The sequence below is a fragment of the Pangasianodon hypophthalmus genome, chromosome 18 (assembly GCF_027358585.1).
Source record: "Pangasianodon hypophthalmus isolate fPanHyp1 chromosome 18, fPanHyp1.pri, whole genome shotgun sequence".
Lineage (NCBI taxonomy): Eukaryota > Metazoa > Chordata > Actinopteri > Siluriformes > Pangasiidae > Pangasianodon > Pangasianodon hypophthalmus.
The window spans coordinates 19,517,447-19,534,141 of NC_069727.1; the positions used below are offsets into that span (position 1 = coordinate 19,517,447).

The 16,695-nt window shown below is 38.2% G+C and overlaps 1 protein-coding gene across 1 annotated transcript in view; it reads left to right on the plus strand.

Annotated features, from left to right (window-relative positions):
• The window catches only part of tnpo3 (transportin 3), a 53,373-nt gene extending 37,869 nt beyond the window's left edge, over positions 1 to 15,504 (plus strand). Inside the window, exons 14-23 of the mRNA XM_026943459.3 lie at positions 2,471 to 2,547; positions 2,751 to 2,811; positions 3,629 to 3,769; positions 4,965 to 5,081; positions 7,667 to 7,761; positions 8,293 to 8,449; positions 8,685 to 8,852; positions 12,874 to 12,986; positions 14,679 to 14,770; positions 14,856 to 15,504. Coding sequence (XP_026799260.1) covers positions 2,471 to 2,547; positions 2,751 to 2,811; positions 3,629 to 3,769; positions 4,965 to 5,081; positions 7,667 to 7,761; positions 8,293 to 8,449; positions 8,685 to 8,852; positions 12,874 to 12,986; positions 14,679 to 14,739 — 990 coding nt within the window. The 3' untranslated portion in view covers positions 14,740 to 14,770; positions 14,856 to 15,504. The remainder of the gene's footprint in view (positions 1 to 2,470; positions 2,548 to 2,750; positions 2,812 to 3,628; positions 3,770 to 4,964; positions 5,082 to 7,666; positions 7,762 to 8,292; positions 8,450 to 8,684; positions 8,853 to 12,873; positions 12,987 to 14,678; positions 14,771 to 14,855) is intronic.
• Positions 15,505 to 16,695: the final 1,191 nt, after the last annotated feature.

A 16,695-nucleotide genomic window follows, 5' to 3' on the forward strand; every position in this document is an offset into this window, starting at 1 on the left:
GCCTCTGTCCATGTGACTGGGGACAGACTGCAAGCATAGCAAATAACATTATTCACCATGAAAGTTTGATAAAATGATGTTAAAATTACACAGAGAAGCAGTTTACACTAGTAATTTTTATAATTATGTAGTAATAGATAAAAAATTACTAGTGTAAACATTTTAGGTATTTAATTTTATTTCTCCTTTTGTCCGTCAGTCCAAATCTCCAAAACACAGCTGCAGCTCTGTCCTTTGGCTCAGTTTGTGCCTCGCGGCTCATTTAGCAGCTCACATCTTCTTAAAAAATGATGTCTACAGCCCAAAACACACATAATGGTTGTTTCACTGCCTGTATGTTGGTTGATTCAGGATCAAATCAGTTTGCAACTGCAATCAAACCACACTAGAGTTTAACTGGAACAGTACCACGCACTTCGTTGAGATGGTCTTGGACCAGTTATTTTGGTTTTCACTTGCATATCATTGCTATGTTCTCACCTGCGCAAAAGAACCACACCAAAGAGGAAATCGCAGTAGGGTTTGATTCTAACCAACTACACACTGCATATGCGAAAGCACCTTAAAACAATGTTTTAGGGTATGGTTACTGCTGACCACCCACTAGAGATAGTGTTTGTGTTGGACAAGCAAGTACAGGGCTGGATCTAGAGAGCATGTGAATCAAATAAGCCTGTGCTCTTTTTTGTAAAGATGGTGTCACTATCCTTGGGTAGACATCTAAGGTCAACCCAGAAGTACTTGGGATATGTACTAGTAACAGAAAAGTGCAAAGTTTCCCCACATATAGGCCATACTTGTGAAGTGTGATTTGTCAAGATCCTGTATCTTTCTCAGACGAGGTGACACGGAAAATTTATTTTATTTGAATAATCAAGAAAATGTTTATTACTAGTTGCTGTTTATTCCTCTGCTTCTTCCTTGTTTAACTAAGTTTGCAAATAGCTGAGAAAATGCAGGCTTACTTTCATAAACATATTTTGTGCAGATCTCATAAATTCTCTCAGTTCTGACTAAACGTAAACCAGGCTTTAGTTACATCTCCTTAATAACTCTTCAATTTCTATCAGGTTCTGCCAAAATTTCTTCATAAACTTGTACAAGCATTTTAGAACTACAAAAAAGAACTGAGATAGCTACATTTATTTATTTATTTATCTAAGTTAAGCAGGTGTTACCAAATACCAGTTACCTCTTGTGCTGCCAAAACAGCTCTGACCCGTCGAGGCATTAACTGCACAAGACCTATGAAGGTGTGTGTGGTATCTGGCACCAAGACGTTAGCAGCAGATCCTTGAAGTCCTGTAAGTTGCGAGGTGGAGCCTCCATGGATCGGACTTGTTTGTCCAGCACATCCTACAGATGCTCAATTGGATTGAGATCTGGGGAATTTGGAGGCCAAATCAGCACCTTGAACTCTTTGTCATGTTCCTTAAACCATTCCTGAACAGTGTTTACAGTGTGGCAGGGAGCATTATCCTGCTGAAAGAGGCCACTGCCATTAGGGAACACTGTTGCCACTGTTGACAGGCATGTACCTGGTCTGCAACAATGTTTAGGTAGGTGGTACGTGTCAAAGTAACATACACATGAATGCCAGGACTCCGCCAGCTTGCCTTCTTCCCATAGTGCATCCTGGTGCCATCTCTTCCCCAGGTAAGCGACGCACATGCACTCAGCCATCCACAGAAGAAAACGTGATTCATCAGACCAGGACACCTTCTTCCATTGCTCCATGGTGCAGTTCTGATGCTCACGTGCCCAGTGTAGGTGCTTTCGGGAGTGGACAGGGTCAGCATGGGCTCTCTGACCGCTCTGCAGCTACGCAGCCCCATAAGCAGCAAGCTGAGATGCACTGTGTGTTCTGACTCCTTTCTACCAGAGCCAGGTTTAACTTTTCAGCAATTTGTGCTACAGTAGCTCTTCTGTGAGATCAGACCAGACGGACTAGCCTTTCTTCCCTGCATGCATCAATGAGGCTTGGGAGCACATGACCCTGTCGCTGGTTGTCCTTCCTTGGACCACTTTTGGTAGGTACTAACAACTGCATACTGGGAACACCCCACAAGATCTGCCATTTTGGAGATGCCCTGATCCAGTCGTCCAGCCATCACAATTTGGCCCTTGTCAAAGTCTCTCAGATCCTTACACTTGCCAATTTTTCCAGCTTCCAAAACATCAAATTTGAGGACTGACTGCACTTTCTGCCTAATATATCCCACCCCTTGACAGGTGCCATTGTAATAAGATAGTCAGTGTTATTCACCTCACCTTTCAGTGGTTTCAGTGGTTCAGTGGCTCCCTTTCTACAGGGAGGAGTTCCCTAAAACCTAAATTCTGCTAACTGTTAAGTCAGTAATATTTTAAAAGAATGTTTCCATTTTCATTTTTATTTATGCGAATTTACAAGAATTTATTTCAGGATCAATAAAGATTAAAGTCTTATTGTTTTGTGTGTGTGTGTTTTCAGCTGTTGTCTCAGGAGTCCAGTAATGGAAAATCATCAGACCCCACAGTATGGCTGGATAGACTGGCAGTAATCTTCAGGTAAGTCCTCAGCACACACAGCAACTTTTGCTATCAACTGTTGTTGACTGTCAATTTTTTTAATGACTGCCCTTTATGTTTTACGCTATGAAAATGGCGCAGTTTAATGCATACATACAATTTCTGCAAAATAGCTTGTTGAATTACTCTACAGGATAATTTCAGCATACTGTTTTTGTCTTCACTTGTTGCCTGCTGTTTAGACACACAAATCCTTTTGTAGAGAATGGACAAATGCACCCTTGTCAAAAAGTCATCCAGGAGGTAAAAAACACATATGTACACACACAAACACACACATGATATTGATTTCTTGTTGAGGACCAGATCTGCTGAAATGAAAATAAAAATATCATCAAATAAATTAATTCATAAATATGTATTTCTTAAAAACTAAAGTTAGTACACTGGTAACACACTTGCAGCAGACAGCCAGAAGTGTGAGACAGATGGTTGAAAATGCAAGTTTAGATTTATTCTTTCATGTGGAAGTTCTGAATGACAGTTTGTTCCACTTTGCTGCAATGATACAATGGTTGATCCTGTGTAGTTAGGAAAGCCTTGAACTAAGAAATTGACAAGCCATTGATGTTCTGGAGTCCTCCTGCTCTCTGTGTGATAACTCCTGTTTCTAATGGGAAATTTCAAATACACTGTTGACATTTTACAGGTTTGTGAGATTTAAGGCTTATCAATGGGTTCGCTCAAGCCCAGACATTTTCTGTCCCCAGGCCATAATGATGCAGACTGTGATGACAAGGCAAACAACATACAGATATAGACACATTCATCTCAATATCTCAGCTCACTCATTCACTCACTCAGACTCTCTTTTACACACACACACACACACACACACACACACACCACATAAACATCATTAAATCATGTGGGGAATAAAATTGGTGAATATAAAATTATGCAAAACTAAAATATATGTAGATAGACAAATAAAAGAAAATACAGAAATAAAAAAAAATTAGAAGCTTTTAAAATATTTTTATTTTGTTTTGGGAGAATTTGTTGTCCGTATAGACACCTGGTAATTTAAGAATAACGAATAATTTTTTTCTGCCTTCAGATCTGGCCAGTGTTGTCAGAAACGTTAAACAAACACCAGGCAGATAACCGCATTGTGGAACGCTGCTGCCGCTGCCTGAGGTTTGCTGTGCGCTGTGTGGGCAAGGGCTCAGCTGCATTGCTACAGCCACTCGTCACACAGGTCTGTGTCTGTGTTGTGGGTGTTCTGTCTCTGTATATTTTGTGCTCCTGCATGTGTTCATATAAGTGACATACTGATTAGTGGTCAAACAGCTATCTAGATAGTTAATAATGTTGATTAGTGAGGGTTTTCTTAAATTATACATCAGTTCATGGCATCCCCAAAACTGTACTCGAGTGCTTATTTTGGTTATATATTGGTGTTTGAGACTTAATTTCTTTGTTATTTATTCTATTGATGAATAGGCATATGTATGTTACATAAGGATAATGTTCTATGGCTACACATTTCTAACGGCTGATGTATACTTTTCTCTCACATATGCATAGCTGTGCTGAGACACAGATGTGCACACCTCCAAAATCTCCACAGTTGTGCAAATCTTTGTTGATTTGTGGGTGAGCAGGGAAACCCTAATCGGTTTGACATTGAAGCCCAAGCAAATTCAAAATACCCTCCTATGTGTTTTGGTTATATATTAGGCTAAAACTTAACGACTGGCCTGTATGATTATTTAAATACAATTAATATGATAATTCTATTTTCACAATACTGTAGGAAGGTTTTCCTCCATATAGAATTCAGAACTGACCACCTTTTTCAAACTGCCCTTTGCTTCTTGGTGCTGGCTAAACCATATTGCCAGCTGAAATAATAATATATTATGCTATAATGCAAAAAGGTCTGAAAGTGAAAGTTTTTCAGGTCAACACAAAAACTGCCAAACTGTACCATCTCTGAAAACTTGACCAGTAACTCCAAATGCAGTTACGCTTTATTCTCATTTCTGACTGTTAATTGTGATATTGCAGTGAAACACGTAACTTGTTCTTCATTTTGCTTTTGTTCCTGCTCTCAAGTACAAATTCTCACATTATGCACATTATGTTATGGAGGACACCTATGCAAAAGTCTGTACCTGATGCCCACACATTCACAAATATACAGATAAAGAAGTATAAATCAGCCCTTAGAAATATCAGACCAGTTTTGTTTGGACATGGCCATAGGTCAGACTGATTATACATTGTGCTCTTGAGAAAGGTCAACAACTTTAGATAACTCAGAGTATTCAGTTCTGAAAAATACTTGTGCATAGCCTGTATTTATGTCTGTGTTGGGTGAGTGTTCAGATCTGTGTCTTTGTGTTGAGTAAGAATGTTTTTGTGTTTGACACAGCTGTGTGCTGTTTCAGATGGTGAATGTGTACCAGATTTACCCACACTCATGCTTCCTGTACTTGGGTAGTATCCTGGTGGATGAATATGGCATGGAGGAGGGCTGTAGACAAGGCCTGCTGGACATGCTACAGGTGCTACACACACTTTACTCGCATACAAACCTCACCATTGTCGGGATTGTAAACGCATAAAACTAATAAATGATTAAAGTGTGACAACCTCCCCAAAATTGTCCTCATATAAATCAAACAAGTTAACTATATTAATTTTTTGTTTGTTTGTGTAACACTAGGACACTAGGTTGACTACACATTTTTGTCTGGAGATGTGGTTTATAGTGGTTGAAATTATTCAGCATGTGTTCAGTTGTTTCTTTCTCAAAAGTGGAGTGTAAAATTCAGTAAGGGTTATGCTTTAATGGATATCAGGTTGTCAAGATGTACCTTATTCGTAGATGGAATTCAGGAGCAGGAATTCAGAGGTATTTGTGCAATGACACGTTGCTTTTGATTTTCTATGCTGCGCCAAATGGATAATTTTATATCGGCTCACCTGTCTTCGCCTGCTATTGTCTTCTCTTCACTCTTAGTAAGAAGAGAAATGGCTTCTCAATCCATTCACCGAGAGCCTCCACAGTGTAGGTCCCAGGGAGGTTTAGGCTGTGAATTGAAAACCTTTTTAAAAATCCATACAGTATACTTCAAAAGTGGTAATCTGAATTGGATGCCATCACTGTGGTTGATTGTAAAAACATGACTCCTAAAGGGAAGTAGCTCCTAACTGAGTGATTTAGGAAGAACTCTTAAAAATAAATGGGTGTGTTCAAATATTAAGACAGTTTTTTTCCCCCCCAAGTAATTCATAAAGAATTTTGGCACTTGAAGCATTTCGGAAGCTTTAGGGGTAGCCCAGAGGACTCTAAAGTCACTTTGACAGGATCACAAACAAACCTAAATGGTTGCTGCTGGCAATTAACAACACAATAAAGTGTATTATTAATTAATTATGTATTAAGTGAACCGTGGAAGTATTTTTAATGATTTTGGAGTTGTAAGAGCAATCACATCACATATTATAGCAGTAGCGCCAGAGATAAAAGTTTTAAAATTTTTGCATTTGTCCACCTGAAAATTGATGAATAACTACAAATACAGTGCCGTGTGAAAGCATTCACCCCCCAAGGCCCCCCCCCCGGTGTTTTTCATGTTATGTTGCAATACAACATGCAGTTAAATTGGATTTGAACCATTTGATTTACATGACATGACACAAACAATAATTAAGACAAAAAAAACCCAGAAATCTTGAGTGTGCATAAGTATTCACCCCCCAAAGTCAATACTTTGACACCCTTTGCTGCAATTTTAGCTGCAAATCTCTTGGGGTATGTCTCTATTATCTTAGCACATCTAGCCACTGGGAGTTTTGCCCATTCTTCAAGGCAAAACTGCTCCAGCTCCTTCAAGTTAGATGGGCTGTGTTGGTGTATAGCAACAAGTCATGCCACAGATTCTCAACTGGATTGAGAGTCTGGGCTTTCACTGGGCCATTCCAAGGCATTTAAATGTATCCCTTTAAACCAATATGTTTAGGGTCATTGTTCTGCTGGAAGATGAACCTCTGTTCCAGTCTCAAATCTCCGACAGACTGAAACAGGTTTTCCTCAAGACTTTCACTGTATATAGTGCCATCTATCTTTTTTCATTCCTGACAAGTTTTCCAGTCCCTGCCGAAGAAAAGCATCCCCACAGCATGATGCTGCCATCACCATGTTTCACTGTGGGAATGGTGTTCTCGGGCACACATTGGGTGTTGGGACCAGATCTTATTTAGGAGTTTCATAGCATAGGGGTGAACACATATGCACTCGCAACTATCAGTTTTTAATTAATTAATTTTTTTAAAACAAGGTATTTTTTTTTTATTCTACTTAGACAGTTTGGACTATTTTGTTAGTTCCATCATATAAAATACAAATCTATTTTAATTTCAGGTTGTAGTGCAACAAAACAGGAAAAACACCAAGGGGGCAAATACTTTTGCAAGGCACTGTATCACCTGTGAGTCATGCTTTATATAAAACCTAAAGACCCTCTCCACTGCAATTCAGTTGTTGCTTCTGATGACAGCTTAATTGAATATAAAAACAAAAATGTAAATGCTGACCTGTCAAATGTTTTTTTTTAATTAAAATTCAAATCTATATATATGGCTACATCAGGACTGTGTAAATCAATCGCTTGTTAAATGTATGAAATCCTATCATTAATAGGCTACACATATAGATGACGGTGACATTGTGCTGAAAATCTATTTGACAAGAACATTTAGATGATCAAATTCGTATGTAAACAGCGATTTTCATTTTTGTTTTTTTATGAGATTGATGAAACATCATTCGCAGAAGCAGCCACGCACTTCTTATTAATTCCTTATTAAAAGTTCCTTTCAGCTTTTTTCATGAATAGGTTTTAAGGGGAAACTTAGTTAGGAATTTTTAGTGCCATTTAGAAGAACGTTAGTGGTAAGATAAGATTCTTTGTGGATAGGGCCCTGTTCATTTTCTTTGCCCAAGAAGACTGATCTGACTGTTTTTCACACTGGCAGACATTGTAACAAGGAAGACTAACTTTATGAAGCATTGAATAAACTACTCACTCATGCATGCATGTTCTCACTTGCCCTGATTTTTGCTTTTTAATTTTGGCTTCCACAGGCTCTCTGCATGCCCACCTTTCAGTTGCTGGAGCAGCCCAACGGCCTCCGCAACCACCCTGACACTGTTGACGATCTGTTCAGACTCGCTACTAGGTACTTATTGTGTACATATGTGCAATTATCTAAATTTTTACATTTGATCAACCTTTGTATAAACTAGAATAAGTGATCATTAGTGCCAAGTTTATATTAGTATCAGAGTTAAAAAAAAGAAAAAAAAAATTGTGATAAAAGCAGTATGTTAAGCAATGTTAGTTTAGATTTTTAAAAAATAGCAATAGTAAAGATTGACCAAAAATTTTTTGTGTTTATATGATATTCTCTGGGAATGACAAATGGTTTATACACCACCAGTGACACAAATTTATTAGTAATGAAACATCTCCCCTCTCTCTTTCCGTTTGTTCCATTCATGACAGCTGTTCAATTCAATGTTTTATTGACTTGAAAAGGCTCAAATATTGCTAGCCAGCCACTTAGATATGATTAAGATACAATATAGTTAATAGAAAATTGATTCTGTAAAGCTTCCAATGAAAGTTTACAATTTAATTGTGACCAATCTTTGCAGTGGAAAAAGTGCATATTTTTCAGTCTTTTTCTCTCTTTTCATGCTTCTCTCAGGTTTATCCAGCGCAGCCCCGTCACATTGCTAAGCAGCAGTATCATTGTCCACATAATCCAGTGCGCCATTGCGGCCACAACGCTGGACCACCGAGACGCCAACTGCAGTGTAATGAAGTTTGTCAGAGACCTCATTCACACAGGTGTCTCTAATGATGTAAGTGAACCAGTGTGCAACAAAAGTTTAATGAAAAGTACAAATATATGTATGAAAATATTACATAATTTGGTGAGAAGATTAGTTTTAAAGCATCCACTGTGTTTTAGTGCTATTTGTAAATATACATTATTTTTGGAGTTATTAGGGCATCTGTTGCTATAAGGTTATATAGTAAATAAGTATATAGTATTAAATAGAAGGCTTAAATATTCTCTCTGTCCTCGACTCTTAGCATGAGGATGACTTTGAGGTGCGGAAGCGTCTGATTGCTCAGGCCATGCAGCAGCACGGGCAACAGCTAGTAACACAGTTGATACACACCTGCTGTTTCTGCCTGCCTTCATACACACTGCCTGATGTGGCTGAAGTGCTCTGGGAGATCATGGTGTTTGACCGACCGGTAAGGCTCTTAAAAAATTTACAAGTTGCGCAGGGGTGAAATGGTATCCAATACCATGGTTTTCAGTATTTCACAGTATGAATGTTTTTTATAGTTCATTACAACATTACAGGAATATCATTTTTTTTTAAATCTTCTTCTTGGTAGAGTTAAACAACCCTTGCTTAAAAAACTTGCATCTTGAATATTTTAAGGGATACAGCACAATAGTGAAATCATGACATTCATACTGGCTTCAATGCTGTGCTTGTAGTCCAAGGAAAAATGAAATTCACTCACAGAATACAGAGAGGTTTGTGTTCAAATTCAATTAAATTCCATTCAGTTTTATTTGTATAGCGCTTTTAACAATGGACATTGTGACAAAGCAGCTTTACTGAAATAAATACCTTCAACATATAAATTTTAAACGTATGAATTTATCCCTAATGAGCGAGCAGAGGCGACGGTGGTGAGGAAAAACTCCCTGAGACAATATGAGGAAGAAACCTTGAGAGGAACCAGACTCAAAAGGGAACTGATCCTCATCTGGGTGATAAAGGATTATAAGTAAATCCCTTCTGTAACTGTGTACTACATGGACAAATAGTGCAATTGTGTAACCAGTAAATTCATCACAGTTTTCATATGAAGTCTGTTTTGTTGATCTTTCCATTGTTCACTGATGGAGACTTGAGTGTAAAACTGTTCATGGCAACAAGGCACTAAAGCTATCATATGAATTGTGGTCCAAAGCCATCTTCATGTGGTACTTCAAGTGGTACCAACCTCAATAATCTCAGTGATCTTCAGGCTGTCCATGGGGGGCCATCCTCAGCAGCAGTGAGTGATTTTAGGTAATGAGAACTCCAACCAGAAGTTGGGGCATCAGGGTGGATCGGGCAGGTCCAGAGGGCAGAAGGGGTCAGGATCACTGGTATCTCCGGAGTAGCATGTGTAGCGAGAGAGAGGAAGAGATTTTTAGGTATGCTTATTGTCCCGTAATGGTTAAGGACAGTGTGCTTTGCATGCAGAGTGCAAACAGGGACTCCAGCAAGACTAGCTCTGACAGCATAACTAAAAGGGAGAGCCAGAAGGTAACACAGACATGAGGGCACCCTGGGACATAAAGCAGCCAGCCACTCCACCGTAGAGAAACCTGTTCACCAAAACACTCTATGCCCAAGAATCTTCCAGATCTTCTGCTTTATCTAAGAAAAAACTATTCATTAAAGGCTTGACTAAACAAATATGTTTTCAGCCTAGACGTTAACATTGAGACTGTGTGTGAGCCCCAAATGCTAATTGGAAGGCTGTTCCATAACTGTGGGGCTTTGTAAGAGAAAGATCTACCCCACTGTATTTTTAATTTCAGTGAAGTGAATCAGCACATTTCTCACTTTTTTTTTTTTTTTTTTTTTTTTTTTTTTTTTTTTTTTTTTTTGTTACCTGTGTTGCTAGGGTTACCAAATTTAACAAAGTACAATAATGCCCTAAAGCCTTTAAAAAAAAAAAAGAACATATTGCCTGTGTCTAATGTGCTCTGTACGGTTGGGCATTTCAGGTAAAATTAGTTAGAGGCCACTGCCATTAGGGAATACCGTTTCCATGAAGGGGTGTACTGTGCCCTGCAACAATGTTTAGGTAGGTGGTACGTGTTAAAGTAACATCCACATGCCAGGGCCCAAGGTTTCCCAGCAGAACATTGTCCAGAGCATCACACTGCCTCTGCCTACTAACTAACTCATACTTGCGTAATTTTTTTGTGAATGCAATGGTGATTGTTAGCATAAAGACAAGTGACGAAAAATAAATCAGGAAAATGTCATTGGCTACTAAACAAAATGAGCAATCAGCCATCTCGCATTGTGGTTGTTTTTTTTTTCCCTCTTAGTCAGTGAGTCACAATTAGCATATAGCAAATGGCAGAAGTAAATAGAGCTGTGTTATCCCGGAGATCTTCTCTGCTTAGACACACAGGCGATGTAGTTGAGACAACTTGCTATGCAAAGTAATTCAACTTAAGTTTGCTTTACGTTTATGTTTGGTATATATTTATTTTTATTTGTGTCCAAGGTTCTTTGTTGTAAATAGAATGTTAAGATATTGAAACATGTCACAGTTCACATCGTGCTGTGCCCATCTGTTCGGTGTTTGTTTTGTATGTAATGCAGGTGATTGGAACAAGGTATTGAACACTTTAGGAAAGTTTTGCTCATATGCTGAAGTGGTTTCTTCACTGAATTCATCTACCTCACTGATTTACTGTGGCACTTGGTCTGTATTAAAATAGAAAATCAAACTTTTGTAATAACGATTACATTCAAATAAAAAACTCTCCTCTATCACTGTTATATAGTTCCAAATTACTGAAGAAGTAGACATGAAAAAGTAGACTGTTCATAACCAATATGGGCAGGTGGACCCACTGTTCGACCAGTGGTGTCTACTGCGAATGCTCTGGCTCTTATTTTCTCAAGATGGTGACTCCCATTTCAACCAAAAAAGACTTCAAACCCACACAATGGTGCCAATTCAAAATAGATTGTTACTTTTTTTCTTATCAGTCTACACACAATAACTCGTCAACAAAGTGAAAATCGTTGTAAGACATTTTTGCACATTTATTAAGAATCAAAAACTGAAATCTCTCATTTAGATAAGTATTTGGACCATTGTTCAGTACCTTGTAGAAGCATCTTTGGTAGCAATTACAGCTTTGAGTCTTCTTGGGTAAGTCTATACAGCTCTTGCTCAGCTCTTCTTCCTGGTAGATCCTCTCAAGACATTCTGTGGGATTCAAGCATGGCCAATGGGTTCTTGGTCTTCTCCCTGACCAAGGCCCTTCTGGCTCGGGTATTGAGTTTGACCAGGCAGCCAGCTCTAGGAAGAGTCCTGGTGGTTCCAGACTTCTCAACCATTTCATAATGATCGAGCCCGCCATGCTCCTGGGAACATTCCCAACTTTAGAAATGTTTTTCTACCCATGCCCAGATTTATGTCCTGATTCAGTATGATAGTGGTGGTCTTCAGAGAGTATCTTGAGCTTCATGGTTTGGCTTCTTTCTAAATCATGTTCAATTGATTTTGACACAAATTGAAGTTTTAGAGACATCTTAAGATAATCAAGGCAAACAGGATGCACCTGAGCTCAGTTTGAAGAGCCTTAGCCAAGGATCCAAATATTTATAACAATGAGAGATTTTAGTTTTTGTTTTTAATACTTTTGCAAAAACATTTCTAAAAATATGGATCATTTTATTATGGATTACTGTGTGTAGGTTAATGACAAAATAAAGTCAAATCAATTTTAAATTGAATCTATAACACAAAAACAGAAACTGAGGGTGTTTTCATACTTTCCCAAACTCACTGTATATGTGTGCAGTACACACTAACTTTGCATAGTACACTATATGGCCAAAAGGTTGTGGACACCTGACCATCACACTTGTATGTCTTTGTTGAACATCTCATATGTGCTTGTTGCATCCTATTCCAGATTTATTCCCCCTTTGCTGTTATAATACGCCTTCCCAGAAGAGTGGAGCTTTCCACTAGATGTTGGAGCGTGGCTGTGGGGATTTGTGTTCATTCTGCTACAAGAGCATTAGTGAGGTCAGGCGCTGATGTTGGGATGTCGAGGAGGTCTGGGGTTCAGTCGGTGTTCCAATTCATGCTCTGTTCAGGACACTCGAGTTCTTCCACTCCTACCTTCACACACCATGTCTTCATGGAGCTCGCTTTGTGCACAGGGGCATTGTCATGCTAGAACAGGTTTGGGCCTCTTAGCTCCAGTGAAGGGAAACTAATGCTACAGCATACAGAGACGTTCTGTACAAATGTGTGCTTCCAACTTTGTGGCAGCAGACCTCATATGAGTGTGATGGTCAGGTGTTTTGCCCAGATAGTGTATAACATGGCTTATTCCACTGAGTGGGGTAATGGGGAAACTCTTCTTTCACACAAATAGAAATATTGTACTGTAGAGCCCTGAGCAGGTATAAACTGACCCACTGAATTTTTGTCTGTCCTTGTCCAGACATTTTGCCGCTGGCTAGAGGTGGCACTAAAAGGCCTTCCCAAGGAGATGTCAGGAGGAGCTGTAACGGTCACTCACAAGCAGCTAACAGACTTCCATAAGCAGATCACAAGGTGAGTTTAGTACCTAGCCACCTGTGTCAGAGGATGCTTACACGCACACATGCTCACAGATACAAAAATCAGTTTTGTGTCCAATATAATTTGCAAAATAACCACAAACGGGCAGACAGCTGAAGAAATGTATGGCACCACAAAAAAGTCTGTGTATATATTAAAAAGACATTAACTCTTGCTACTTTGGTCAAAAAGTCAGTAGTTTGTAGGACAACTCAATGAGTTACAAATGACTGAAAATAGTCTCAAATAAATGACTATTCTATGAGTAAACCTACATTAATTCATCTTTGTCGCATAAACAATATACAGTATACTTTAATATATCTTGTGTGTTAAGTTAGGTTTCCATTCTGCTTTCGGTTCACGTCGAATTCAATTCCAAAAAGAGTCAATTCACTGATTTCAGGCATTAAAAACTAAGAGTCAATTTGGAGTCAATTCGGAGTCAATTCCACACTCCAAAATTTGCCTCACACACACATACGGCAGGTAAATTAATTTAGCATGAGAGGGTTTCAGTTGGCAAGACAAGCAGAGGATATTTGTTACTTTATTTCATATTTGTCTTTTTTGAATTGAGAAAATCAGGGCTTGAAATGCAGATAAGACGTATAGTCGCAAAAAATTGAAGAGACGGTCAGAAATGTACAGAATACCGTCACCTTGTGTTATTTGGTTGATATAAACATTTGATAATATTCTCATGCTGTGACAGATTATCTGATAAAGGATTATAATGAACATTATACACTATTCTTTGATAAACAGCTATGTGTTTTATTTAATCCTTTATTGTTAGGCTTAGATTAGGACTGCAATGAGATTACTATAGAAACAATAATATATTAGAATGAGTGCATCATTTATGTTAGTCATAATTTCAGCACCCTCTGATTTGAGAATTCAACCACACTTGCTATATATCATTGTAATCAACACACATTGTCTGTTAAAAGAAAAAGTATTTTACTGTCATTTGGGTATAATGTTGCTGCTCACTCCACATGTATGCTATTTAAAATTCCAGGACCCTAATGTAAAACCCCTTCCTTTGCCACTGGTAGAGTGCTTTATTTATAGCCTGGATTTGACCTGATCGAATGCTGCTTTGGATACAAAGCAATGATTTGATCTTCTCTTTCTCGCACTGTCTCTCTACGCACATCTCTGAGATCTCCCTTTTCATGCAATCTCATACTGTCATTTTCCTGTTCAATCTCCATATCAAACCTAGTTTACTACAGTTAGAGCAAGTAATGTTCGCCCATGAATGTTATTGGGTCTGAATGTTCATACCAGATTCTGTGGTTTTTTTGATGGATGATAGAGTAAACACATCACCTCACTCGTATTACACTTTTTAATCCACCCATTCATAAACTAGGACCAATTAACTGGAGCTAGAGCTGTCTGTAAATCCATCCCAGTTATTTAAAGTTCTGTTCCTGGCACCGACGTGGCGTGGAACCTTCCTCTTAAATTTTCCAGTATTTGGTTCACTCTTTCTTTGAGCGTATTTGGTTCATTCTTATTCTAGTGTTTAAAATTATCAAAATATATCCAAAATATCTACTCATTCAACATATTCACTACCATTTCTATTACCTGTTAGTACTGATTCATGCATGCTGGTTTATGTGCTCAATAAATGTTAGTTTATTGAACTACCTTCTTGTTTATGTTCAGTGCAGAGGAGTGTAAGCAAGTGTGCTGGGCAGTGAGAGAGTTTACCAGGCTTTACCGATAGCTGGGTTCACAAACCTGTGCTTCAGTGTCAGGTAAGAGAAAAGCTGAAACATTTACAACAGTATCTGTGTTGTTTATGTTCAAAATTTGTTCATATTCTCATTTTCCCCTTTTCAGGTCAAATCTTGTGTTTGTAAACATCGAAATGACGACAGAGAGGCTCTAAATTGGCTGCTTATTGAAAAATTAAAGAGATTGTTGGGACTAAGCACCATGGAGAGCCAGTGAGACACAGTGCAGCTTCGGAGTGAAAGGAAAAGCTTTCAGGGAGTGAAAAAAGTCCATTCCCTTCCTTTGCTCGCTTGCTAAGCACACTGCTGCTATAGCTACAAGAACTAATCTTGTTAAAGAGCGCAAGAAAGTCTACACCCATATTCAGCCAAAACAAAAAAAAAAATTAAACAAGAATGTGCCTGGTTGCAACTCATAACGCATTGTAGAAAAAATAGACTTTAGACATTTTTTAAACAGAAATGGAGAGATTTATTTTCATGGACGTGTCTTTATGAATCAGCTTGTCACACTATCATAAAATGAAAAATGTGGGTACTCGCGGACATATAACGGTGGAAGAGGAATACTGGGAGATTTGAATTATCTTTTTAACATTGGCGGACTTTTACCATCATGAATGAGTGACAGATTGGATTAACCAAAATATATACATTTTGTTCTTCCACTTTTTTGGCATAGCGAGAAGCACAACCCATCGGCAATGTGTAGCCATCTCATTAACAATAAAATCAGATTGGCTGTGAGGAAAGACCTTGTATGAGCATCATTTCAACCTTTGTATGGACTTCTTGTCTAAACTTCTCTCCTTTTCTCCCTGTCTGAACCTGTTTGACCGAATTTAATTTTAACAGAGCAGCTTGTTCATACATGCACACTATTTTCAGTAATCACTCACTATAAGTATTTCCTTCCGACTGGGTATGTGAGGTCTGTCTCAAATCTGTCAGCAGTACAAACCTCCTCCATACTTATCTTTGCTGATGTAATTTTTGAAACAATGGCCCTTATTCAGGTGTGGTAAGTTTACATTCATGTAATGTGCACTCTACAATAAGGAGAAATTAAAGCTGTATCAGATCATGACTAACATTTTTTTTTTTTTTTTTTTTTTTTTTTTTTTAAAACAAAGCCACATTAGGAATGCATATGCTTTAAGTAAACTTAAAATCCTGAATGCAATTAGTTAAGGAAGAACCATTATTTGATGTTTCATGTATGATGGTTAATTCAGTTCAATACTGTTATATTTGTATAGTGTTTATAACAATAGACATTGTCACAAAGTTGCTTTAAAGCAATAGAGATGTAGACTGGGATCCCTGATGAACAAGCCAACAGTAGCAAGGAAAAGACAATACAAGGAAGAAACCTTGAGAAGAGCCAGGCTCAAAAGGGAACCCATCCTCTTCTGGGTGACGCCAACTACAAATGGTACTACAAATGGTACTACAAATGGTGCTAAGCAGAAATGGAAAATTGTGACATTTTAGAAAAGGAAATAAATTTTTCATTAGAACTATTCAAAAGATTTAATTGAATTTAAAGAAGTTCAATAAGTTCACTTGCTTAAAAAAGTAAGGTTAACCACTGGAGCAGAAAAGTGAGTGTTACTGCTAGTCTTTAGTGTATCCAGGTGAGGTTAGTCATGAGCTCTGAGCCAAAGAAAAAAAAGCAGAGCAGGAGTAGAACGTTATGATAGGTTGGACCGGTCCAGAGGAACGGTATGTGTCAAGGTCATAACAGTGTCATATGAATGGAATAGTTTTTCTTCAAAAGCTTCCTCCCTGTTTGTTATGTAGAAATGTTACTGAAACGCTCATGCTCAGCAAGTCAAAGCCTATTTTCTGACCATTTTTTTTTGCCATTCCTTCTGTCCATCCCTCAATCTGGGAAATCTGGGAATGGAAATTTTAATGTTATATCTTACGAAGACATTCTAGAG